The sequence below is a fragment of the Sus scrofa genome, chromosome 18 (genome assembly GCF_000003025.6).
Source record: "Sus scrofa isolate TJ Tabasco breed Duroc chromosome 18, Sscrofa11.1, whole genome shotgun sequence".
Taxonomy (NCBI): Eukaryota; Metazoa; Chordata; class Mammalia; order Artiodactyla; family Suidae; genus Sus; species Sus scrofa.
The window spans coordinates 55429411-55456237 of record NC_010460.4 but is presented as its reverse complement, the minus strand read 5'-3'; the positions used below and the strand labels follow the sequence as shown (position 1 = coordinate 55456237).

Sequence of the window (26827 nt, the reverse complement as noted above, 5' to 3'; positions counted from 1 at the left end):
GGAGCCACAGCAATGACAACATCGAATCCTTAACTGCTAGGCCACCAGGGGACTCCTTGCATCTCTTATTAAAAAACAACCAGAAGTTTCTAGAGCTTGAAAATCTTGAAATATATAAGCCTTCCTTCGTACCAAAAAATGCAAAGGAGGGGAAAGATTTTAAATCACGACCACTAGTTTCTGAATCTTATCTGCATCTGCTAAAGAGGATCTGTGTTGCTATTAGGTAACTGCTTTTGTTTCTTTCCAAGATGGGAGATGCAAGGCGAACGGCCGGGGCAGGCAACAAAACACACTCGCTGCTACGCTGATCGAATGGCAGGAAAGACAGACGAGATACCCCAGGAGCAAAGCTCCGAATACAGTCCACCTCCAAGCATGATTATGGGTTTCCAGAGACTGGGTGAGGGCTGGACTATACGCTTCCAAAGTAAAGGCCCCCTGTATCCAAACAAACCCCAAATCAAGGCTGTTATTCTATTTATTCCATTTGGGGGCAGTAGGTAAACATATGCTTCGGGGGGCACAGCTGACAGCATCAGGTCGGCCTCACGTCCGTCTCAAGTTCAGGTAACAGGAGGCGATGAGGCTCCAGGCTTCCCTGTGCAGGAAGAGGACTGGAAAGCGTTACTAAGTACCTGGCCTATGTTGATTTTTTAGTTTTGTGGGGTTTTTTCCTTCCTTTTTTGGCTGCTCTGAGGCACATGGAGTTCCTGGGCCAGGGATCAGATCTGAGCCACAGCTGAAATTGAAGCCACCGCTGCAGCAACACCCACTGTGCCAGGCCAGGGACTGAACCTGCGGCCCAGGGCTCCGAGGACGCCACCGATCCACGGTGCGCCCCAGCGGGACTCCTGGCCTGTTTTCACTACACATATGTCACCATATGGTCAACCCAGAGCACCCTGAGATGACTCCTACTCTACAGACAGCTGGCTAAACCGAGAGGCAACAAGTTACAGTCCCAGACGGCTTTCCTGCTTACGTGGCTTGTCGATGGAATATAAAATCAGGTCTTCCCAGAGCTCCCCGTCGTCCTGCTCCTTGGCGAATTCGATGGCTTTGTCGACGTCCTGCAGCTCCTGCGTGATCATCTTCAGGGCGCTCCGGCTGTTGCCCATGCGGCCTGGCGGGACGCGACAGGCACCTCTGAGGACGCTTTCCCGAGACACTCTGCAAACGACCGCCCCACGGCCCACGGAGCTGCCAGGCCAGGGGTCGGATCCGAGCCGCAGCTGTGACCACACCACGTAGGTCCTAACCCGCTGCGCCACAGCAGGAACTCCCCGATAAAACATCTAAGAGAAATCAGGCCTCTCTTGGTTTGTCTACACGTGGGAGAGCCGCGGCAAAGGCCGGCTTCCTCACGTGACATCGGGAACGTGGTGTAACAGGCATCGCTCACAGGGTGTGCCCTGTGGGCCGAGTCCTCCCTTACGCGCGTCACTCCAACCACATCACGCGCCACCACGACAACCCTGTGCGGTCGCGCCTGCCGCCTGTCCGCTTCGGCCAAAGAGGACACAGACGTGCGAGGGCCTCGCCGAGACCTCCCGGCTCCTGAAGGGCAGATCTGGAATCCAAATCCAGAGCCTGGCAGGTCCTGACCTCCTTCTGGACATTACAAACAACGTAAACTTAGCGACCCATCCGCCGCGGGTCCTCATTTAGGCTGTGAGGTGGACACGGACCCCGTTCTGTTTACTCCGCGGCACGAATATGTCACCTCAGTATCACCCATGAGATGACGCCTCCTGCTCTTGAGCCGAGACGCCACCCGTTCCTTAGCGTACAGGGGCCCAAGCGAAAAAGGGCTACTTACTCAGAAGATAAACTGTCTCTTCCACAAAGTTCCTCTGTTGACAGATCTCAAGAGCCTGCGAATAAAGCAGAGTGAAAAGGTCACTGGGGGAACCGGACAAGAGCGCGTGTCAACAGGGCCAATCACCCACGTTGGAAAGACTGTCCGTTGCTTCCCTTGAAAAACAACACGAAGTAGGAGTTCCCTCTGGTGGCTCAGTGGGTTAAGAACCTCGATCCCTGGCCTTGCTCAGTGGGTTAAGCATCTGGCGTTGCCACGAGTTGTGGTCTGGGCCACGGATGTGGCTCCGCTCTGGCCTCGCTCTGGCTGTGGCGTAGGCTGGCAGCTGCAGCTGATTCAACCCGCAGCCTGGGAACCCCCATGTGCCGCGGGTGTGGCCCTAAAAAGCAACAAACCAGACCAAAGCAACAATATCAAGTAAAAACCAAACACAGACCTCCTCAAGCTTTGCTGCGGCTGTCTCGACGGACCTCTCAGAGGAGCAGGACACCCTACAGCACTTCACTGATAACATATTTGAGGCAACTCAGAACCTTCCACGAGCAAAGGCAGAAGATGCTGGGAGAAAACCTCCTTCCCACAAACTTTCACGCCGCGTGAGGATTCTTCTCGGCACCGCTGCCCCTCTAGTGCACAGGCGGCCGTGTAAGCCTGGTCTCCGTCCTGGACTGTAAACGCCAGGAGAGGACTGCTGTTCGCGGGTGTGCGTCCCCAGGACGGAGCGCCCTGCAACTCAGCGAACCCCGCTGCATAAAGAATTAAGCCCCGGGAATATGCTGGGAGGTCCCTTGTGGCTCAGTGAGATTGTCACTGCAGTGGCTCGGGTCGCTGCTGTGGCGTAGGTTTGACCCCTGGCCTGGGAACTTCCATGTGCTGCAGTGGCGGCCAAAAGACAAAATAAAACACAGGGAATGTTTATATTGCTGGTTCACAGGGTCTAAAAGAGAACTCTGCGCAAGGACCCGTCACGAGTGGGAGGATGCAGCCCGTGTCCGTCGTGGCACTGGCCGCGACAGCCGAGATACGGAGCAGCCTGAGTGTCCCTAAGAGAGCGATGGACCAAGATGTGCTGCATGTACACAAGGCAAGACCAGGCCTAAGGAGGAGGGACAGTGCCGCTTGCAGCAGCTAGCGATCACACTGGGTGAAGTCAAAGACAAACGTATCACTTAATGTGGACTCTAAAACCGATACAAGTGACCTTTTTACAGAACAGAAACAGCGCAAACAAATGTAGTCACTCAAGCGGAAGGCAGGCAGGGATACATTAGAAGTTTGGGATTAAGAGATACACACTATACATATAAAACACGAAGGTCCTACTGTATAGCACAGGGAACCTTATAAAAAATAAAAGAGGCAAAACTATCTGACAAAAATCCCATGAAGAAACGAGGGACTATACAGACGACAGCCTCTCCTTGAGTGTAAGGGAAAGACACACTGAGAATTTAGAGTCTGATAATTCTGGATGAGCTGGCACACACACACTCTGCCCTCTGCCTGGCATGAGGGGCCCAGGGTGGATGGAGATGCACAGACAGTAATAACACTGCCTCTGCTGCCACCATACGAGGGCAAGACCGCGGCAGGGGCAGCGGCAGGAGAAGCACCAGCAGGAGTCCAGCAGAGGCGTGCACGGGGCCCGGCCAGCGCGGAAGCCCAGGACTGCGATCGCCAAGAAAGGACACAGGCCCAGGCTTGGGACAAGAGGTGACACTTGAACTGGATGCACTGTGACGAGCAGGTCCACCAGGACGCCTCATCCCGCAACCCTCCCACGTAACCTGCCTACTTCCTGGCTCTGCTCCGACTTAAATCCCAGAATCTTTCCCATAAGATGAGGCATCTGCAGTCTGGCCCTGCCTCGTGCCGCAGCTCCACCTCGCACCTTGCTGGTCCCTCAGCTGTGGTCCCCACTCCCCACCCCTTGGCGAGTCCCTCAGCAAACACTCCTCAGACCCAGACCAGGGCAGATCCCAGGTCCTCACTCTCCGCGCCTCCCGCACACTTCACCACCATCACAGGGACGTGAACGGGCTCCCCCAGCTGGTCGTCTGATTTCTGGTGGCAGGAGCCACGTGCACCCTAAGCCCTTCTGCACACTGCCTGGCTCACAGCAAGTGTGCAAGAAGTATTTTTTATACAGATGAGCAGGTAAATGGGAGTTCTTTGATGACCTAGTGGTTAAGGAGCTGGCACTGTCACTGCTGTGGAGGGGATTTGATCCCTGGCCTGGGAACTTCTGCATGCTGTGTGGCAGCCAAAGGAGAACATACAGAGGAGCAGGCAGAAAAGGTTTCGGAGGAAGATTACTGGGTTGCACAGTCAGTCATTTAAAAGTAACTAGGAAGTTCCCTTGCGGTGCAGTGGGTTAAGGATCCAGCGTTGTCCCAGCTGTGGCTCGGGTCACAGCTGCAGCAAGAGTTCAGTCCCTGGCCCAGGTATTCCCACATGCAGCAGGTGGGGCCAAAAAAGAAAAAAAAAAAAAAAAAAAAAGGGCAACCAAGCAAGGATGTTTTCAAAACAAGAACCAAGGAGATGAAAAGAACTGCACAAATTCATTGGCTTTCAGCTCCACGGTCTGTCTTGAGAGGTTACAGCAGGAGCTAGTTTTGACGTTTTGATTTTTGACTGAAAACCTGTGGGCAGAATATATCTTTAAATCCATGTCACTGGTTGGACATTACCAGCTAAAAGGGGCGGGGGGGCGGGGGGGAGCAGGTCACAGAGATCAACGGGGTGGGGGGGGCAAACTAAACATGACACAAATGGAAAAACCATGTGGGTGATTTACCCACATCTCTGTATGGTCCCGCCCAGTTCTGACTGCAGAACTGCGATGAAACCAAGACAGTGTTTTAAGCACATAACCATTTAAAGGAGAAAACGCAAAGACCTAAAGGCCGTCGTAAGGAGGAGACACCACTCCTCTGATCACTCACAGGGCCCTTTAAAAAGGCAGAGACAGGAGTTCCCTTACGGCTCAGTGAGTTGGGAATCCAGTGCTGCCGCAGCTGTGCTGCAGGTCGCTGCTGTGGCACAAGTTTGACCCCTGGTTCCAGAGTGTCCACGTGCCATGGGTGCAGGAGAAAGAAAGAAAAAAAGGCAAAGATAGCTAGGTGTCCCCAAAATCCCACACCCGTTTCTTCTATAGTAACGAGGTTTTAGGGGGTTAAATAGACTCTCCAGGGCTCCCCGGCGGCAGGAGAGCTATGTGACTAGAGTCCATCACGAGTCCGCCACGGAGATGAACCAGAAGCGCGGGCCGGCGGCTTCCGGGCTGTTCTTTACGAAGCGGTGCGTGTGAGCCCCCGGCTCTCTTATTTTTAATCCTTTCATCCAAAGTGCTCCTGGAAACACGGATGGCACCATTTTCCAACACGAGGTTAAGGTTGTGCAAGGTGGGAAACGAGAGAACAGAGCCCGGGTCTCTGACCCTCTGGCCACTGAAGTTAGGACTTCTGTGTGACAGAGACCTAATCTGCTGCTTCCGTTTAAACCACTGCCAGTTAGGGATTCTGATCACTCATACTGAACCTCATCCGAACACTGAGAACGTTCTCATTGGTTTAGATTTAAAAGGTGATTTACCCACATCTCTGTATGGTCCCGCCCAGTTGTCATCATTTGAACAGAACTTTCTTAAAAACATTTCACTCTCCTGGAATGATACAAGAGCAGAAACAGGACACACAGGTGAGGCGTTCAAGAGCCACGGGAAAAGCAAAACAATCTGAAGTCAGAGGACCTGGGACTATTCCAGTGAAAACATGGAGAAACCAACCAACTTGTGCTAACTGCCGGAGGTACAGATGGACAGACAGTTCACGTTCTGGTAAGACCGTGTCATGCACAGACAATGGTACATGGCAATACAGTCGGAAGGGGATGCTTAAAGTGATTTATTACTAAAAGGAATCCATGAATCACCTTTGTACCTGGAAATTTACCAACATGTTAGAGCATCACTCAGACGTTTCAAACAGAGCCACCCTCTTTCCTTGAGCACAGGAGGCTGCTTGAAAACACACACGTCTCAAACCACAATGAGTCTGAAGTCGGAGGGCTCACCAGAGCTGGCTGAGACAGGAGCCGCTTGCTATAAGTGGCTCTTGAAATGAAGGGAGTTCCAGTTGTGGCTCAGCGGAAATGAACCTGGCTAGTATCCATGAAGACTGGTTCCATCCCTGGCCTCGCCCAGTGGGTTAAGGATCTGGCATTGCCGTGAGCTGTGGTGTAGGTCGCAGACACGGCTTGGATCCTGCGATGCTGTGGCTGTGGTGCCGGCTGGCAGCTGCAGCTCTGATTTGACTCCTAGCCTGGGAACCTCCATGTGCTGCAGGTGTGGCCCTTAAAAGTAAAATACACAAACACACAAATAAATAAACCAAAAGAAAACTTCAGTTCCTCACGGCCAACAGCTCCAATACTCAACGGCCACGTGTAGCTAGTGGCTCCCTGGCCCATTTCTCTCAGCACCGAACATTCTGCTGCAAAGCGCAGCCCGAGGCTGTTTCAGGACATTATCAGAAATGGCCATTTGGGTGGAAGAGGTGTCTGAAGGCAAAGCCTGAAGGCAGGAATGGTCTGAAAAGCCAGCAGGTGTGTAACACCGAGCTCAGTGACAACTGAGTCTCCGAATTTGAATTTCACAGATTTTCTTAATGTTTTAGGATGTGTTTCTAGCAGTATCTTAAATTAGCCTTTTCTCATATATGAGGAAGTAGAGACTCTAGAAATCTCTGCACATTGTGACTAAAGTGTAAAAAGCAAATATTTCTGGTACAGAGGATTTTTCTAATATTGAGACAAGTAAAGCATAAAAGCATGTTTTCTTATTTTAGCTCCTGGCATAATCCTGGGCCAGAGTGCTCCCTCTAGAGGAAAGAGCAGGGAAACTAAGATTTTTAAAGCCAGTAGGACACACACACACACACACACACACACACGCATGCTAGCACAAGCACAGAAAAGGAGACTAGAAAACAAAAATGACGAGGCAGAATAATAATGTAAATTGAGTAAAAATGATGTAAAGAACATTTTAATGCCCTTTTCCTGATTTAACGTAACGGTAAGTAACAGAGTTAGAAGTTTAAGGATTTACTAACAGAAACCTCGTCAACTATAAATTCTATGACTTCCACCTCGCCTGGACCCTGTCTCTTTTATCGAGTCTTACTTTTAAAATGTCTTTAATGAAAATCTATAAACTTTGCATCTCCCAGCTGTAGTCCTCCAAATTCGTAAATGCTGCCACCTCGTGAATGCCATTAGACGCGACAGTGGTCGTGAACTCAGGTGTGGATGACGAAGCTGAGTCTCTGCGTTGGACTGTTCTGCGCACAAGCAAATCCGGTTTGCAGGTGAGAACTCCTGCCTGAGGACCACACGTGGAAATTCAGACGCAGGGACAGTTCAAAGCCTGGCGTCGTTCCCGAGTCCTGCGATACTGAGGAGCAGCTTTCTTACTGTTGCTGTGGTGATGATTTTAATGAACCTCCCCTGGTGTTAAGAATGTGGGACCCGAGGCGAGGAGGCTCAGGTCCCAAGGTCCTGGCCCTCTGGCTTGGCAGCTCCAGACTCTGGGCCGCTGCTTTCAACTCCTGAAGGCTTGGCTTGTCCCGTATGAAACGACCTTCTCCACCTGCTGCACTTGGGAGAGATCAAATCGAAACAAGGAACATCGAAGCACAGCACCGAGGAGACAGCACAAAAAAGAGCTGTTCCAAGACAGTCTTCTTTAAAAAAGACTCTCTGCGTTGACTTTGCCGAGTGCTGTGCTGCTGGGGTCTGGGGTCTGGGGTGGCTGTGGCTGTGCTGCAGGCCGGCAGCTGTGGCTCCAATTCAACCCCTCGCCTGGGCACCTCCATCTGCCGTGGGAGCAGCCCTAGAAATGGCAAGAAGACAAAACCAAAACACCAAAAAACTGCTTTGAGATGGCAGGACAGTGGTGGACTTTTTTGCAAACATACAGACTTCCCACAGTGGAGCCTGACAAAAAGATCATCTCTTATGAAGAAGCCTCAACGACCTATGTAACCGGAAGGCCCATTTAGGGAGTTCTGAAAATGTGGAGTATTGACTTGATTATAATGACACGCTGCTACCCTTCGACTCTCTAATCCATTTTGCTCACAATTCTCTTTCAGTGGAAAACATGGGATAACGTAAAAACTGTTTAAACCATAACTGTTTTCAGACGCTTGCGTGGCGCTGTCTTACATGCAGCTGGTTCTTCCAAGTGGGTCGGAAAGAAAACCCCGCCAGGTCGACGCATGGCGTGGAGCGAGTTTGGGTGTTCAAAGCACCATGCGTGGGTCCGAGGTTTTCCGACGCTCCCTTTTGGGCGGAGCAGTGGGCTTGGGTTGCGCACCGCTGGACTGGAATCCGTAACCCAGAGCGTGGAGGCCAGGTGCCTTTGCACCTTGTTCAGTGAACGGGAAGCAGGAGCCCCGAGTGGACATGGATCCCTCTCGGGCGTGAGGCTCTGGCTGAGGAGGCGACAAAACACAGCCCGGAAACAAACGATGCTTCCTCCGCAAGGGAGATACAAGAAGGGGCGCTGTTCAGAGAGTCAGATTCTCCCCTGTTCTAGAAGACAGAGTCTATCATGAGAAAAGAGAGGAACGTTTGCTCTGCCAAGATGATGTGTTTCCAAATTTACTTCTGAGAAAAAGCCTTAGGGCTCAAACATAAGATGTTAATGTTTTTCATAAAATCATAGGCAGGCAAGATTTTTTTTTTAAGTTAACTGCAGAATTTGAAAATTCACTGAGCTGAAACTGGTTCACACTAAATTCAACACATTTGGAATTAATCCTGAGCTGAAGGAGCAACTGCAGAAGCTGTGAGGGCACGTGGAGCAGGCGTCACCGCCACCCGCGTCACACCTGTGCCTTATGGGTCAACCACGAGTTTCTGTCTTGTCGACACACCCAGCTGACCACGACACGTACTTGTCACCGGGCTGTCTGAACCTGCTGACATGTGCAGATGGTCTGGGGAGCCGCAGGAAACAGCAGCGACGGTCGGCGACTGCCCAGCTGACACAGGTAAGTGCCTTAGTTCCCTGTGAAACAGCAGGCTCGCAAAACTCCCGAGTCCACAGTCGAGCCCAGCGGGTGTCATTTACTCGCTCAAGACGCAACAACACTTGTGTCAAATGCCTGTTGGCTACTGAGTTTATCAAAGTGAGTGAGTGAAGCTCCCTGTCCTTGAAGAATTCACAGGACGGTGGGAGAGAGAGTCCAGTGATTACAGTCACGATGGGATGTAGTGCGAGGGAAAAACACACACATACCTCCGGTGGGTATTTCAAGCACTCAGGCTGCAGGACTCAGTGCTCCACTTTGACCTCTGGCTTGTGGCAGTCCATGCGCCTCCCGGGCTGACCCCGCCAATGTGCCTCAGACCCCCAGGGTTTATGGTGGAGTGACTCCTGCACCCTGGATCCAGCTTTTAACCCAGTTCCACCCTCATGGGAACACCTGGGCTCTGTACCACAGTCAAATCCAGCAGGGCCTCTAGTTCTCAGCAGGAGGCCCCGCAAACCTACTGCTTTGTGAGCGAGTCTCGTCTTGAACGGATGCATGAGCAGAGACAGGAAGACCAGGATGTAACCCGGAGTCACCACCGCCGCCTGCTGCATGGCCTGCGGCGCGTGGGCCGGGCACCCGTGACTCACCTTCTCCAGGGGGCAGTGGATGCTGTCTCGGAGAAACGGGAGCAGGTTCGGACGGTCGTATTCGGCGTAGAGGCTGATCTGCTTCTCGTGGTAGCGCTGCCCCTTACGATGGTCTCTCCGGAAAAGCTTGTGCAGATACTAAAAAGAACGGGATAACGCGGGCGTGTTCAAAGCGGAAGAGCAGTGCCTGTTGCACACGGCTCTTTTCGGTTCTCAACAGCTTCCGTGGGGAGGCGGGCGAGGGCCGTCTCCGGAAGACCCTCTAGGTGAGGGGGGGAGCGGGGAGGAGAAGGCCCTGGGGAGCCGGGAGACGCCAGGCTCCCTCCAGAAGGGCCCTGAGTCGCCTGGCTCTGCCACACCCCAACCTCGTCACCTTGGGTAGGTCACTAACTTCCCTGGGACTGGGCGTCTTCACTGGTAAGCATCTCTGGGGGTTGCTGTGAGGCCCGAATGAGTTACCACTCGTAAGTGGCTCCGAGCCGAGCTGTGGGCGCACACCGAGCACCGCAGAGATGTTAACGACGGGAGCTGTGAACTATCATCATCACACCTGTGCTGCCTCCGAAACAACACGTGTGATCAGCGGGGCTCCTAGGTCATAAAACCCCCATCCTCTATATAAAGGGGCAAGAATATGTCCCTAACGCCCCCAAGAGCAACGAGCGCTAAAAAGACTCTCATTCGGTCTGCAGCTCCTCTCTGACAGTCAAGATCTGTCTTTGCAACAAGATGCCGCCTGTCCTGGCGCCGTCAAAACCAAAGCAAGAGTTCCCGCTGTGGGGCAGAGAGTTATGCACCCTGCTGCGGTGGCTGTGGTTGCGGTGGACGTGCCCAGCCCACGTCCTCCTCGAATAAGCCCTGTTTTCACTGAAGATTCTCCTTGGATAATTTTGAAAAAGGCCACAGAAAACAGCCAGCGCTGCTTTCCTTCCATGACGACAACTACGCAGAGCATCAGAGACCACCTCCCACCCCCCAGTAACAGGCCTGTTGGCCCCCCCGCCCCGCGAGACCGCACGAAAGACGCGGGCCCAGGGTGAGACACCAAAACCGAGACTGGCCTGGGGTCTTTCCGGGTCCTGGATGAGGACCACCTTGCATGCTACGTGCTCGGCTCGAGACCCTACTGTCTGCAGTGCACGGGGCTGGCTTTGCTGTCATTCGCGCCGTAGCTGGTTCTATGGAAGCGGGGACAAAAACGTTGCCTGCGATTCTGGGAAACAATGAACCAGTAGCCCCACCCAGCCCTCGGCCACAGCGGCCCAAGGATGGTGGGCTCTGAGGGGCCTTCGGACGGAGATAAACAGGATACTGGCCCAGGGGGGTTCAGAGGCATCTTTAAGGGATGATTTCAATGGGCCCAGACGTGCGCAGCGTCCCAGGCAGAGAAGGACAGTAGAGTCTCTAACGGGGAGCGGCTGCTTTCTGCATGTGCTTCGCAGGCAGCTTCTCACACTTGACCACGTTCCGCCCCCACCCCCAGCAAAACTCCTACAGACCCCGGCCCTCCCTCGGCCCCTCCGACCAGGGCCTCCGCAGGCCACGGGCTCAGGAACGTCCCCGGGAACACATCCTTCTCGCTCTCGGGCTGGGCGCTGTGCTTCTGCCGCCAGAGGGACAGGGCTGTGCTCCCAGGCGCCACGTGCCAACGCAAAGATGAATGGTAGCTTTTTTAAAATCACCATTCAATTGTGAGACAAAGTTCAAGTGCCTGATCTGGTACCGTTAGGCCGGAATCAGAGCACACGCTGCATGTTCCACCCGTCACGGAACACTGTTTGCGGGCAAACCTCCCAGCTGAACGCGTTCTCGAAGCAGCACTGGAAGGTGGGCTGCCGCACTGTCCAACCAAAGGGCAAAGGAGGAGCCTGTCGGAAGTTCCCGCTGTGGCTCAGTGGCAGCCCCCCCTGACCAGGAGCCATGAGGGTGCTCGCTCAGCGGGTTAAAAGACTCAGGGCTGCTGTGAGATGTGGTGTAGGTCACAGACCTGGCTTGGATCCCCTGTTGCCGTGGCTGTGGCACAGGCCAGCAGCTGCAGCTCCAATTCAACTCCTAGCCTGGGAACCTCCCTAGGTCGCAAGCGCAGCCATAAAAAGCCAAAAGAGAAAAAAAAGAGACCGTCAGGCTTACCACGTGCTGCAGCTCCGGTCTGTCTTCCAATTCTTCCACAACCTTTTTAATCTGCAGAAAAAGAATGTTTGAAATGTAAAGTCAGGAGAATATACACACGGCAGCAAAATCACCTGAGAAAACATCTCTCTTCCGCATGGAGCCAGGGCTCCCGGACACTCATCCGTCTGAGCACAGAGGAAACACGACACTCACTGAAATTTTATCTTCGTTGTCCAGAAGCATGTCGACAGCTTTCTGCAATGAGAAAATAACCACAGTCATTGAAGTTGGTCATACGAAGAAAAGAGAACACAGAACACAAGGTACTGGAGAGGATACCACCACGAAAGGCAGGGTCTTAGTTTATGCAGAGAGGAGGTTCTGGCTTTAGAAGGGTCTCGAAGAGAGAGATTCCTAAATATACTTTAAAATGTGCTTCAATCTGAGGTCTTGGTGCTTTGCTACAGCTCACGAACACGGGCCATCTTGGCGTGTCCGATATCTTTATCAGTTTTCAGGTGATTCTCAGTAGTTCTAGAGTGTGTCATTCACAGGACCACAAAAATGAGCTCTGCTTCTGGCCAACTGAAGACTGACTAAGCCCCTCTAACAGATTCCACAGATAAAAGGAGCTGGTCGTATGTGGAGAAGTGTAAGAGCCAGAGGTTTAAAAAAAAATAAAAGATGCCTGCGGTTTCAGGCCAACACAGAGCTTACAGATTTCTAGGACTGACCTTAGCTACCTCGAACATTCAGGAAACGAGACAGACTGTGCTTGTAACAAGAGGTGGTGGGAAGGGAGCCCAGACTGAGCCTTGTACAGACCACCTGGGGCTTATTCTATTTGTTTTTTCTTCTTTTTCAGCTGCATCGGTGGCATATGCAAGTTCTCAGGCCAGGGATCAAATCCAAGCCACAGCTGTGACCTACACCACAGCTGCAGCAACAGGGGATCCTTAACCCACAGCGCCAGGCCAGGGATCAAACCCGCGCTGCCACAGAGACAGTGCCCCAGCACGAACGCCCTAAGATTTGTTTGTTTGTTTGCTCTGAGCCTCGTTCTTGACTCTACTGCCGACCGACTACTCCAAAACTGTTTCTCTCTGAAACGTCAGGATCTTTATTTTCTAATTAGAAAGTTCTATGACTTTGTAACTTTGGTTTCTGCCCTTGAGCTCACTCGCCTCTGTCTACAGCTACGTGTGCAAAACTAGGCTCCTGAGACACCCGGCGGGTGGAAGAGGCAGAAGGGGAGACTGGGTGTGGGAAAGGGAATTCGGTTCTGTAGGAGGCTCTCATCTTAAGCCTCTTCTGTCAGAAAAGCAGAACCTCTGTACCCGAACTTTCTCCAGAACTGCACTCGTTCAGAAGACTCAGATCTGTACTCCCCAAGGACGTGACCCATTTCGTATGAAAAATGGGCTAAAAGCTTCTTTCAAAAAAAAGGGTAGATGTAGCTATTTAAATTGTTTACATGTGTGAAGACTAATATACAGCACATCACAGATATATGATATAGCACATACTATCCATAAATACAGCACCATAAACAAATCCCAAATAACCCTTTCAGAGACTTAAGGGTTCTACTCTGATTTACATAAAATTTTAATTTTTCCGAATGAGAACTACTGTGGTTTTTTTAATCTGTTTCCCCTAAGTAGTTCGGGAATGCTAATGTGGGCATTAGCCTCCTCCTCTCCCTCCCCTCCTTCCTCGCTTAAAGTTGCACCTGTGGCATAAGGAAGTTGCCAGGCCAGGGGCTGAACTGGCGCTGGAGCTGCGGCCCACACCACACTCTTCGTCAACACCGGATCTTTAACCCACTGAGCGAGGCCAGGGATTGAACCTGCGTCCTCACAGAGACTATGCTGGGTCCTTAAACTGCTGAGCCACAACAGGAACTCTGCAGCTTTCGTTTTTAAGACACACACACACACACACACACACACACACACACACACACAGAGTTTGTATCACTTCGCAAGAGCCACTGCGAGGGTGAGCGGTGGAGGCTGGTGCTCTCATTTGACAGACGCCACGCTATTCAAATTCGTCCTACATGTAAATAACACATCCCACGCGTCCCGGGCTGGGGCATCACCCGAGAACAACAGGAACTGTTGTGAATGGGTAAAACGGCAACAAATGGACCGAAAGAGGGCACTTAAAAAGTAAATGCTGGGACACAATTACAATGAGCTAAAGCATATGGCTAGTTTCTCTGTTTCTATGAATATATGGATTGTTTTACTAAAAGCCAACTTCACACGCACACTTCGAAAGTTCCACAGCAAATTTGGATCGCTATTGCAGACCCACCACAGGGAGGAAAGGGCTCCTGCACGCCGATCAGGATAACACCCAGGGAGGGTCGGGGTCTGAACACGAATGTGACTCGGTAACGACCCAGGGTGTGGGTAAACGGTAATTACTACAAATCTGGGAGAGCGCAAAGAATTCGTCAGCATGAAAATGAGGAGCACGTTACCTCGGAATCAAAATCCATTAGTAAAACAATTTTATCCTTGATAGAACTGAAAAGGTTATGCTTGTGGATCAGCTGGAAGGCGTCCTTGTGTCTTAAGGTTAGGTATATCTCCAAGGCGCTGCTGTAGTTCTTGTCATAGGTGTACCTGGGAAGACACAAGGTTTTACACTGATGCTCCCCAACACTTCTAACGAAGCACTCACACTCTCACACACACACACACACACACACACACACCATGTTTTACACTCAGGAACACAGAAAAACCTATTCAGAGAGAAAAGTGAACTTTATTTAGGAAAGTTTTCCTTGGGATTTAACTACATGGGACCAATACGTATTTCTTTCTCAGAACTATCTCACGCAAATTTTGGAAAATTTGCAGTATTCAACTAATACAAATTTTCTTAAGAAAGAAAAGCCTCGGAGTTCCCGTCGTGGCGCAGTGGTTAAGGAATCCGACTAGGAACCATGAGGTTGCGGGTTCGGTCCCTGCCCTTGCTCAGTGGGTTAACAATCCGGCGTTGCCGTGAGCTGTGGTGTAGGTTGCAGACGCGGCTCGGATCCTGCGTTGCTGTGGCTCTGGCATAGGCTGGCAGCTACAGCTCCGATTAGACCCCTAGCCTGGGAAACTCCATATGCCGCAGGATCGGCCCAAGAAATAGCAAAAAGACAAAAAAAAAAAAAACAAACAAACAAAAAAAAAAACAATTAAAAAAAAGAAAGAAAAGCCTCAACATTTTTTAGAGAAATCCGTATACCAAAGAAATTAGACTCAAAATGAAGGCAATTCTTATTCTAGTAATAGAAAAATCAGTTAAAATTCTTACAAGCAGTGTTCAGCTGACAAGTGGATGATATTCCAAAAAGCTTATTTGCAAGGAGACTGTATAAAGTTTAAATGTGTTTCTCCTGTTGAAACAATGTTTTTCACATTGTGTAACTCCCTAGGTTGGGCAAAAAAGGTGACTGGACCTGAGTGGCACTGTGAGTGCACCATCAGTGCCACAAGACCACCAGTGTTGTCAGGACAGCCTTCGTGCTGCAGAGGCTGATGAGAGCTGGAGCAGTGTTTCTGGGAGAAAATGGTTAGCGTTCCAACACAGAATGCCACAATCATGACTTCTTCTGTGGAGGCAAGTTTTGTTTTTGCTTTTGTTTTTAGACAACACAGAAACTTTAACAGCATCCTAAATTTCAAGGTGCTCCTTCCCAACAACCATACAAATACATTTTTTCCAAGTCAAAACAGATATTCTGATGCTTGAAATGCTTCTGCTAATTTCTAATTTATTCTTCTAGGCTAATATGCAAATGAAATTGTTTGGATGATTGGTTAGTAGTAAGCTTGGCAAACCAAATCGGCTTTTACATTTAGAGAAAGGTTAAGTCTCCTCTCGTAATAGTCAGGAAATATTAGAAGCATTAATGATAATTAAATTTTCATAATTAAAGAGTCAAATTCTGAAATAACAAGCAGAAATGAACATGAGTAGGCGGCAGCAACATAAACTGTAATTCTTGCGAATGGTTATTTTGAGCTCTTGTCCTGGGATAAAGCAACGTCTAAAATGCAACTTGCTGAATGATACATGGACCACCAAGTACCATGGTCTCTGGGGAGTTTGGAAGCGTATTAAACAGAGCAAAGATACTCGAAACAGTGCATAAACTTCTAAGAACTGTAAACGGAAGACAAAGTTGTTTTAATAGATGCTATGATTTCTAGGTCTGATATTTTAAACAAATTTAAAAAGCAGGAATTACTGTTATCCATATAAATGTGTTCGAGGAAGACTCTTGTTTACATATGATAGGATTTGAGCTTTCTAGGGCAAGAGTGTTTTTGTTTTTGTTTTTTTTTTGTCTTTTGAGGGCTGCACTCATGGCATACAGAGGTTCCCAGACTAGGGGGTCGGATCGGAGCTGCAGCTGCCGGCCCACGCCACAGCCACAGCAACATGGGGTCCGAGCCTCATCTGTGATCTACACCATAGCTCACGGCAACGCTGGGTCCCCAACCCACCGAGCAAGTCCCGGGATCAAACCTACAACCTCATGGATCCTAGTGGGGTTCTTTAACCGCTGAGCCATGGAGGGAGCTCCTGGAGCAAATCTTAAAAAGCCCTGATTCTAGGCCATGTTGATGTACCTTTCTTGGTCTTGGGTACAAGGCGTAAGATGAGGGTGGCAGGGGGCTCATCTGAGGGGGTGGGAGTGTGGGGAGGGCTGCTTGTCTCCTAGACCATAGCTCCTGGAGGGCACGGGCCTATCTCATCTAACTCTGCATCAAGGCTTTAGCGCAAAGCCCGGGTCCCTCAAAGTGCGATGAAAAGCATGAACCCAGCTTCCATTTTCTGAGCCTGACTCAGTGCCAGGCACTGCACTTAGTTAGCTCTTGATTATGAAGTTCCGTTAAAATCATCCCATGAGGAACTGGCCCGTGTGGTCTTACAGATAAGGCGTCTAAGGTTAGAGAAATTTGCTGACTTTCAGATCCAAGAAAGACAGGATCCGGAGCCTCACTGGGCCAAGACCTGGCACCGTCCCTCCCTGAACCACCGCTTCTACCCAGCGATGCCGACCAGGGTTCCTCTCCTCCGGCAGACAGAGGTCATCACGCTGGCACAGCTTCACACGCCTTCCCTCCCTCCCCGTCCAGCTGTTCGCTGGAGTCCCTGGAAGGTTTTTACCAAGAGCGATTAGAGCAAAACGGTAGAGAAATCTGCATCTTCCCCACTCAGCTTTTGCCAAATCTAAAAGACGGCAAACCTTTCAGGGAGACTGGTCTGGAAAAAGAAGCACTAAAATATACTCACAGTTCTGCTAGGGTTTTAAGTAGAGTCCTGTTCTGACTGTCTTTCTTCAGGTGACCCCGAACTGCCTGAACGATTACCGAGTTGTTGTACAGATCTCCAGGCCATTCCCGGATCAGCGTGGCAAAACCCTAACCGAGGAGGGGAAAAAAGAAGAATACTCTTTAAATGGGAAAACAATCCAGAGAGTTCAAACAATGCCCAGAAGTATCTGGAAAACAGACAAAATCACTTCACGATAAAAACATTGGTCCATAAACCTATCATCAATTTTCAGACTGCGGGCTCGGGGGGTGGCGGTGGGCGCCTCTCCCCTCGCCGATCCTGGGAAGTAGGCGGTGCCATCTCTCCCCTTGTCCCTGGAGGACGAAATGCACAAGGAAGAAAGGCCCCGGGTGCTTCCATAAAGTACCAGTGCGCAGACCGAGTCTAGCCTGACTTCCCGTCTCCTCTTTCCGGACCAGCTCGGACACGCCGAGGGCACATCTTTAACCGCTCACGGACACTGTCCGGGCAGCGGCACAGCCGCCGCGCACGGGCGGCTTTGCTCCTCACGGAATCGCCCGCAGTCCACCTCCAAGGCATCGTCTCTGTCTTCCTTCCACGCCTGCCGCTAAACCCAGCTTTGTCTGGGGGTTTGGGGGCATCCTGCACAGCACCAGGAGATTTACTCAGTACTGTGTGGGAACCTATGTGGGATCAGAATCTGAAAAGGAATGGATACATGTACAACTGATTGACTTTGCTATATGCCTGAAGTTAACACGGCTTTTTAAGTCAACTCTATTCCAGTACAATTTAAAAAATAATAACGTTTTCCTTATGTGTAAAACATAACCTCAGATTGTACGGAGGCAATGACAACTTGCAATGTCCTGTGAGGCACCAAAAAGGAAAACATCACTGGGTTAAGCCTCTGAGCTTTCTAAGGAGCTGAAGATGCTGCTACTGCCACGACAGACTCTGAGGGGCGAGCAGGACCCTGAGGACAGCAGCCCGCGTCTGACACCTCCTGGTTTACGGATCTTCCCGGCACCGGTGACAGCTCTGCAAAGGAGCTTAGCAGCCTTGTCCCGAAGCTGCCCAGCAGAAACCCTAGCTTCTCCTCTAGTTACAAGCGGGAGCAGACCGAGTACCCGCCACACTGCATCGACGGCCTGGTCGTAACACGCCGCACACTGTGCACTGATTTTTCTGCTCACATCAGGGGTTCTCAAGCTCGGTACTGTCGACCTTTGAGGCCAGGTAATTCTTTGTGGCGCGCGGGGCTGTCCTAGGCCTTGCAGGGTGTTCACCAGCTGCCTTGCTGGCCTGTACCCGCTAAATGCCAGCAGAGCCAATTCCCCAGTCATGACAATCAAAAATGACCTCAGCAATCGCCAAAGGTCCCCCCGGGGGCGCAGTCCGCCCCTGCTGAGAACTGCTCGTTTGCATGCTTGGGTGTGACCAGACAACGAGCCGAGCACGAGTGAGCAACCGCTAAATATGCATTGCGTCATTCACATCTGCATGCCTCGGGCCCAGCACACTCCTGGAATATAGTGAGCGCAAAAGAGATATTTTTTTGAATAAATGTGTGTTAAAGGAACAAACCTGAAACATTATCATCCATTCTGGGTGCACGCAAACACGAAATTTAAACCCAAATCCAGGCATACCTACTATGTACGGCCTTGGGCAAGGAATTTTATTCCTTTCATCTTTGGTCCCGGAAACGTTGGTATTATTATCATGCACGATGTTGTGGGGGGTATAACGCTGCAACAGGCACATCAAAGCACAGAGCGCAGGGTAGCTGCGCACGCGCAATTCAAGGGCTGCCTGCGGAAGCAGACAGACCATTTCCACCCCTTCGCCACTCCTGCCTCCCACCCTTTCTCCTTTTCACTCTTTGGCTCTATCAGTGACACAGAGACGTTCCCAGCCAGGGACTGAATCTGAGTCACAGCTGTGACCACAGCTGCAGCAACGCCAGATCCTTAACCCACTGCACCCGCGCCTCAGCAGTGACCCAAGCTGCTACAGAGACAATGCTGGATCCCTAACCTGCTGTGTCACAGCGAGAACTCCCCAATTTGTCTCTAACCCCCCTTTGGCAAACTCAGTTCTGAGACTCAGGTTTTAGAAAGTTCTGTTCTTTAGGGGCAGCAGAAGCATCAACAGCAGATGCTATTTTATTTAGGAAATCCCCCAAGCGGTGCTTGGTCCTGTTCCTTTAGCTATTATCTAGGAGGTAGCTTGACGGAATTCTTCAAAATGTACATGGATTAGATATTTTCTCTGACAACGTCTGCAAGAACACTAGTTGTCACCAGAGTGTATGGACCTCAGGTTTTTTCCGGTCTTTTATTTTTTTATTTTTTTGCTTTTTAGGGCCTCACATGCGGCATAGAGAGGTTCCCAGGCTAAGGGTCTACATCTGCGACCTACACCACAGCCACAGCAACGCCAGATTCGAGCCACGTCTGGGACCTACACCCCAGCTCATAGCAATGCCGGATCCTTAACCCACTGACCGAGGCCAGGGATCGAACCTCTGTCCTCATGGATTCCAGACAGATTCACTGCCACTGAGCCATGACGGGGACTCCCCGTTTCATACTGCAGAGAAACTATGTTTCTCTTAAACCAGCTGCTTCAATGCACATTTTTTTCTAGATTTCTTAATATTTTCCACTGTGAACAAGTAAATACGACCATGTTAGAATGTCCTACCTCATAATCACTTTCCAAAAATTCATGGAGGGTCATTTCATAGATGAGTGGTTTCAGAACTGGATCCCCTCTTGGCAAATAAGGACTAATAGCCTAAGGAAAGAAAAGGGAAAAAATTTCTTTAAAATGTAGCAAAACAAAACTGTACTCCAAACATGCAGCCAACAAAAAAGCACACATTCACTTAAAAAATTTAAGGCAACTGAGTACTTTGGAAAAATATTATGAAAAGATTCAAATAAACTCTACCTTCCTTCTCTCTCTCTTTTTTTTTTTTTTTTGCTTTTTTAGGGCTGCACCTGCAGTATATGGAGGTTCCCAGGCTAGGGGTTGAATCAGAGCTGTAGCTGCCGACCTACGCCAGAGCCACAGCAACGCGGGATCCAAGCCTCGTCTGTGATCTACACCACAGCTCACGGCAACATGGGATCCCCAACCCCCTGAGCAAGGCCAGGGATTGAACCTAAGTCCTCATGGATACTAGCTGGATTCGTTTCCACTGCGCCACAACGGGAACTCCCCTAAACTCGACCTTCTTTTAGCAAATTACAATATAATTTAAAAAGCATATGTAAGGTGTCTATATGTATGAATAAATTTGAATCAAAACATTCCCTCGGTTAAGTTAAACCTTCTCTTCTTCCTGATGAATTAATGAAACTCTAAGTAAGAGGAGGAAGAATGTCACCGAGATGATAAAAGTCAGCTTCTTACGGCAGTTACAGGTCATCTAGTCATCATTTGAAATCACTGGGAAATACACTCTGTTTTTAGCTATCTCGGTGCTGCGTTGTGTCGAATTTCCAAACACTACAGGGGACTCCGCAGTGCACTACCCACCAATCACAGGCTCTGTCCTGGGCACCTCCAGGGGCTCACAGTCTCAGAGGGAAGACAGGCAGGTATCTAAACAGCCAATCGCACCACTGCCTGCTACGTGTCACACAACACGGGTTAACAAGATGCTGTGGCAAGGCGCATCTCGCAGATGGAAGCAGAGCCGACAGATGCCAGGGCCTATCAGAGAGAGAGGGAGAAGGGGAAGGGTGCTCTGGCAGAGGGAACAGCATGAGCAGGGCAGGGCAGGGCACCCTGGATGTGTACTCTGCACAGAAGGAGGCCAGAGTGGCTCCGGGATGCAGAGGAGGGGTCAAGCAAGGGAGATGAGGCTGGAGGGGGAGGTGAGGCGGGTCATGAAAGGAATCTGGATGAAATACTCTGAGAGGGGGAAGTGAGGGAGCATCTTTAGTTTTAAGGGGCTAACTTGGCTTAGGGTTGTCCGGAGGTCTACCAGAAGCCCTTGCAATAGCTCCGGCAGGAGATGAGGCCGGAGAGGGGAGGCGAGGCCTGGGTGGGTCTGACAAAGTAAAGCTGCGAGAGAATGAGGAGGTGAGGCAGATGTGCTCGGCAGGACGGTGGCTCTGGGCCACTACGCGTGGCGGTGGCTGTGACACACAGACTGAGAGGAGAAGGACCAAGCGTGGGGAGGAGACGCATTCGCACGAGCTCGAGTCATCACCATGGGCGGGACACACGAGGAAAAGCGGCCGACACGCACTCGCAACACAGGCATGCGATTCCAGGGGGCGCGTCTCGGTCGACGCGGCCAAAGCCCTGGACCAGATCCTCCACGACAAGCCCCGTAAACTCGACGAGGAGTGTCCTGGCGGGTCTCCCGGAGAAAAGCCACATTTGGGGGCAGGCACAGCTGAACAAGTGGACTTTTTGAACGCATATTCAGAACACCAAGAGAACACGGCAAAGGCTCACAAGAACTGAAAATAAAAAGTTTTAAGCAGATCTACATGGGTATACTTCACTGATGTGCATCTGGATACTGTACACTCAGCTGAAGCCAAAAAAAGTGAACTATCAGAACTACTGGTTGGAGGCACCTGGTCAAAACTCTCCGTCTGTCTGCCGGCAAGTGAAATGCTTTTTGAAACCGCATTCATTTCTTGAGGACATTTGGAAAATGTTTTAGTCTACCGGCTGAGACTATACCCGTTTTCCACGGTCACTAAGGAGAATGAAGAAAACTTCATCTGAACAGACAGGGAAGTAGAGGGAGAGAAAGCGAACACATCATACACGTACCTGTTGTGAGCACATAAAACATACGTCAGATTTTCACTTTTAACTAGTTTCTACGTGGCACTTTTAACGGATTTCTAAATGTCTGATTTCTTTTTCTAGCTTTAGTACTCGTTTCCCAGTAAGAACTGGTTATTCTCTTATTTTGATGTCCATCTCAATATTAATATACAACATACAAACATCAAGAGTTAAAAGTAAAGCTATTCTGGAGTTTCCACTGTGGTGCAATGGGATCGCTGGTGTTTCTGCAGTGCCAGGACTCAGGTTCGATCCCTGGACCAGGAGATAGGGCTAAAGGATCCTGTGTTGCTGCAGCTGTGGCGTAGGTCACAGCTGCGGCTTGGATCTGATCCCTGGCCCGGGAACTCCCTATGCCGCTGGGCAGCCAAAAAAGAAAAAAAAAAAAAAAAGAAAGCTAATCTTACCTTAAGCTGTCCAATTTCTTTAAATTTATAAACTTCATATTCCCAGAGTGCTGCATTTTTCCCAAGAATTTTCTGGCATTTGCTGGAAGTAAAAACATCCGGGGAGAGAGAAAGTATATAAAAAAAGAAAATAAACAGAGGCAGAATAAGGAGCCATTTCCCCCAGTGGTTCAGACCCAGCTCTCATCCCAGAGTTTGGACAAATTTCTATCTCAGGTGCCCATGAGCATAACGTTATTACTGGTACTATTTGACCACATATGCAAGGTTGCTGGAAATCATGCAAACACAAAACACTTATAAATAAAGATGAGTCTCCTTCAAAAGACGTTGGTTAGGTGGTTTCCCAATAATCTTCTTGTTCTGAGCTGAGCTTCCTACTTATCCAGACAGTTTGGGGACCCCTTTGGCTTGAAGAAATATCATCATACCTAAAAGTGTCAATTTAAACCACTTCTTCACTGGCTTTAAATAATGGACCACAAAATCAGACTTTAGAAAACTGGACTCCTACCTTAGTACAATCTGGAAAAATGTTCATGTGTGAATAAAACTTCGATTTACACATCAAAGAAACACAGCCCCCTAAGTCAAGGGACAAAACACAGGCCTGAAGGCGACCTTCCGGGCTGCCAGGCAGTTCTGCGGGTGGCGCTGCACGGCCTGAGGGGGGACCGTGCCCAGAGGCCCGCACGAGCGCTACATCCCATTTACGTGTCTGTCCACCCACAGGCCCTGCAGACCGGGAGCCTGGGGTCTGATCGTTTCCACTGCCGCCCTCCTAGAGGGAGACAGTTCTCCTTGAGCTGTGAGCAGAGGCATAGGCGGCCTTTCTCTGGACCATCTTTTTGGGGATGCGTGTTAAGTGAACATTGTAGAGACAGATGGCATCCCTCTCCAGAGCACAGGGCAGGTTTGCTGCTGCCCAGCAAAATAAAAATAACCTCTCCCTCTGGAGTCAAGGGCAGGCAGGCAGGCTTACGGCCCATTGTAAAGAACCAGATACCCCAAGCTCAGGGCCCCTCTTCTCTAGCACAACCCACTGCCTGTGCAGGGTCATCTGGCTCTCTCTGCGTTGTGCCTTGGGAACCAGAGCAAGTGCTGGAACTCTGGCCACAGCTGTTGCTGAAGTAGATGGTCCTGTGTCTCTGACCCAGGAGAATCAAGTCTTCTTCCAGCACTCATGAGACAAGCGGGTACCCCTATACAAAGGGTAAAATCTTGGACGCTTCATGGGGATTTTTTGTTGTTGTTTGTTCTTTTTAGGGCCGTATCCCAGGTATGTGGACGTTCCCAACTAGGGGTTTAAGTAGAGTTGCGGCCACCGGCCTGCGCCACAGCCACAGCAACGCTGGATCCAAGCTGTGTCCGCCACCTACACCCCAGCTCACGGCCACGCCGGATCCTTAACCCCTGAGCGGGGCCAGGGAGCCACCCTGCATCCTCATAGATCCTAGGTGGGTTCTTAACCGGCTGAGCCACGGTGGGATCGTCTCCTCAGAGTTTCTGACACCTCGCTCGTTAAACAACGAGAAGCCCAGTTTTCATTTGGGGAAAATGAGGGTCACAGGCGGGTCAACAGCTTCGGGGTCCGTGATTAAAACCCTCACTACTGAGAAACGACCCGTGAGGTGTCAAAAAAAGAGCCTGCCACCTGCAGAGAGCACCTTAGCTTTGCTGTTACCGTGACTCCATCCTACTTTCATTCACAAACCACCACGAGCCGCCCTGATTACCGTGCCGCTGCGTCGTACTCCCCCTTCTCCACCAGGTGGTTGATGTAGGCCAAGCCGATGTCCTGGGGAAACGAAAGCAAGGACTTTCCTGATGAACCGGAACAAACGGAAAAGGCCGCTCTCGGATCCCGAGGCCCGCGCCCGACCCGAGGGTCCCGCCGCTCGGCCGACTGGACCTGCGGATGCGGCTTCACCGCTTTATGTAGCTACACTCGCTTCTTCCCCGGGCTTATTTCAATGTGCTGGAATTGTCACAAATTTCAGAATTCACAATTATTTTTTTCCTTTTTTTAAAGTTACTACTTCAAAGCTCCTAACCTGCCTGCTTCTAAAAAATTTCCCACCAAAGAAACCTCCGATACTAGAAACATGATCTGACAATTTCATCTTTTCACTGAAGGTAAAATTGCTTCTTGTGCTTTCGTCTATAACATGTGAGCATATCCTGTCTCCGTCTGTATCAAGGGTGAAGAAAGGCTATAAGAAAAGTTACAATAGACAGATCATAATAAAGTGGAAATACTAAAAATTAGAAAGTGAAAAGTGAACACGAGCTCAGGAAAACCAGGTCATTCAAACCCGCGTGTCTGCGCAAGAGGAAACGGGCCCAGAGCAGTGACCTGACCGGTTTCAGTGTCTGTGCTCCGTCCCCCATTCCACCTCGGTCTTGAAGGGACCAGGGGTGACCTGTGTCACCAGAGCCATGGCAATGCCTACAAGCATTTTCACGAGAAGCCTAAGACAGTACAGACAATGAAACTTGGTTCTAAGTTCTACTTTATGCACAAAACAATTTGGGGCCGGCAGTGAAGACGCTTCTTTCTCTCTCTGCTCTCCTGTCCCAGGGGCCTAATGAACGTATAGAACACACGCCCTTTCCAGAGTGAAGGGACGTCCCCACAGTTCCTCGCTTATGAAACGTTGACTTTCACGACCGCTACGTAGCAAACTGTAGCTCCACTCTGCTGGAAAGGGCGCCCAACTCTGTTTCTCTGAAGAACCATCACCTCTCGTGGGAGCTCTGGGGAGCCCTTCTGGGCCGGTTCCTGGAAGAGGTGCTTCCTTCTCCAGACTCTCTCCTCAGGTTCGTGCCCCCCGCCCCCCGTCCTTGTTCTCTGTGCTCTTTTAACCTCAACCTGACCTGGTCTCTTCTCTGCACATAAGCAGATTACACGAAAAGCCCACCACTGCTGTGAACCGGCCCAGGCTGCCGGACCCCCAGCCGCAGCCTCCCCACTTGCCCACTGGCCCATCCGTCCATTTCAGCTCGACTCGCTCGCCTCCTACTTGGTTTCACTCCAGCAAGCGTGCGTGGTAAGAACAGATAAACACAGACCATGCACCCACCGCCTTCCTGTGACCGGACCCCGTGCGCAAGCGCCTCGCTAAGCCTGCCTGAGCTGCTCCCTTCAGCTGCACCCTCCTACTGGGAGGGACGCGCCAATGCTGGACGGTCCTTGCTCATCTGCTACAGATTTGAAGGAAGAGAAAACACAAGACGCTCTGGTTCTCGTTCTTCCTTTTCATTCCCGGGTGACTCTGCTCGTATACGCCCTGGGAGTGAGGCTTTTAGCGAGAGTTTCAAAGAGAAGGTCACGGTGGGGAGCGTGCGGGCAGAAGGAATTTCACCGAAACCCAAACAGCCGTCAGCGATGACATTTCTAGCTTTCATCCAGAAACCGGATCCGGGGCTGGACCATCTCGAGGGACACTCACACTCAGAGGATAAAGTTTCTCTTCGGCTTTCCGCCGGCACAGTCACCGTCACGTTTAGGCAGGAAACGGGCTTTCCCGCAATCTATTTTCCCAGAGTCTACGATGCAAGACGGAAGTACTTCACGTCCCAGACTGGTCTCCATGACAAAGTCAACTGAGTCTGCTATTTCGGAGACACTGAAGCAGCCTAGTTTTACGAAACGACTCTTTTGTAAATTTCATGACCATGTGACTTTACCTATGATTTAAAGAAACTTTCCCACACGTAACTGGAAAGCTTGGTGTTTAAAGTGTATTTCATAAATCCAGTTTCCAAATTACCTACAACTACCTCCTAGCAGGTGTTCAAGTTTCTTGTTTACAAGCAGAAAGTGATTCAATACAATGAAATATTTGGACCTCTCAGGTCAGAGAATTCGTTTGAAATAAATTCTCAAAAGGTAGGGAGAATCTGTTCTTTTCAAATTATTTTCCGTCTCATTACCACTTATTGAAAGGTAAATTTATGTTTCGAATAGTAAGATTATATACTTACCAGAATCTTATGTCTTTTAATGTTCTTTTGGCTGATTTCAGCTGCCATCAGAGCTTCCTGTATTTAACGATCACAGTAAAAGGAGCAGAAAAGGGAAAACGGGAGAGAGCGGGAGAGAAAGATAGTGAGGTTGTAAATACTATATTTATTATGTCTTAAAGTTCTAGGCTACATAAATGAGCCCCCCTTTCCCGTGGCTTTTTCTTCAAGCACAGGAACTGTTTGTGTTTTGGGTGAGTGAACCTCGCCAAATTCAAGCCCAAACAAAAGCAGTCAACCAAAATGAAGACTCCGCTTATTTCCATTTGAATCCATTTCCACATGAGGATGCGGGACTCGCATTTCAGACACAAATCAAAATATCAAAATACGACAAAATTCCTAGGTTCCAATAACAAAAAATTCATCTGTCACTTAAGTATGTACGATGCGTGTTAACACAGGACACTTGTCCTTCACGAAACAGAAGAAGTAAACTCTATGCAGACTTTCAGGCGTGAACACACTACGATGTTGAAAGTCTGATTTTACCTTTTATCTTGGTAAGCTTACAATAGTTACTTTAACAAAAATCTTTGAGACACAATATTCCTCTAAGAAGCTACTGGATCTAAAGCAATAATGGTAATAACTGGGGTATGAAATTGGTATCAACACTTGGACACTAAAATT

General features: G+C 50.0%; 1 protein-coding gene across 2 annotated transcripts in view; it reads right to left on the bottom strand.

The window, feature by feature from the left end:
* Nucleotides 1-26827, bottom strand: part of VPS41 (VPS41, HOPS complex subunit) — a 172974-nt gene that overhangs the window by 10391 nt on the left and 135756 nt on the right. For both annotated transcript variants that reach the window (XM_003134906.6, XM_021079091.1), the window contains 11 exons: nt 26156-26212; nt 23905-23966; nt 22169-22250; nt 19647-19739; nt 16935-17062; nt 14116-14260; nt 11838-11879; nt 11643-11693; nt 9513-9650; nt 1823-1877; nt 986-1126 (listed from right to left, as the gene is read on the bottom strand). In XM_003134906.6, coding sequence (XP_003134954.3) covers nt 986-1126; nt 1823-1877; nt 9513-9650; nt 11643-11693; nt 11838-11879; nt 14116-14260; nt 16935-17062; nt 19647-19739; nt 22169-22250; nt 23905-23966; nt 26156-26212 — 994 coding nt within the window. The remainder of the gene's footprint in view (nt 1-985; nt 1127-1822; nt 1878-9512; nt 9651-11642; nt 11694-11837; nt 11880-14115; nt 14261-16934; nt 17063-19646; nt 19740-22168; nt 22251-23904; nt 23967-26155; nt 26213-26827) is intronic.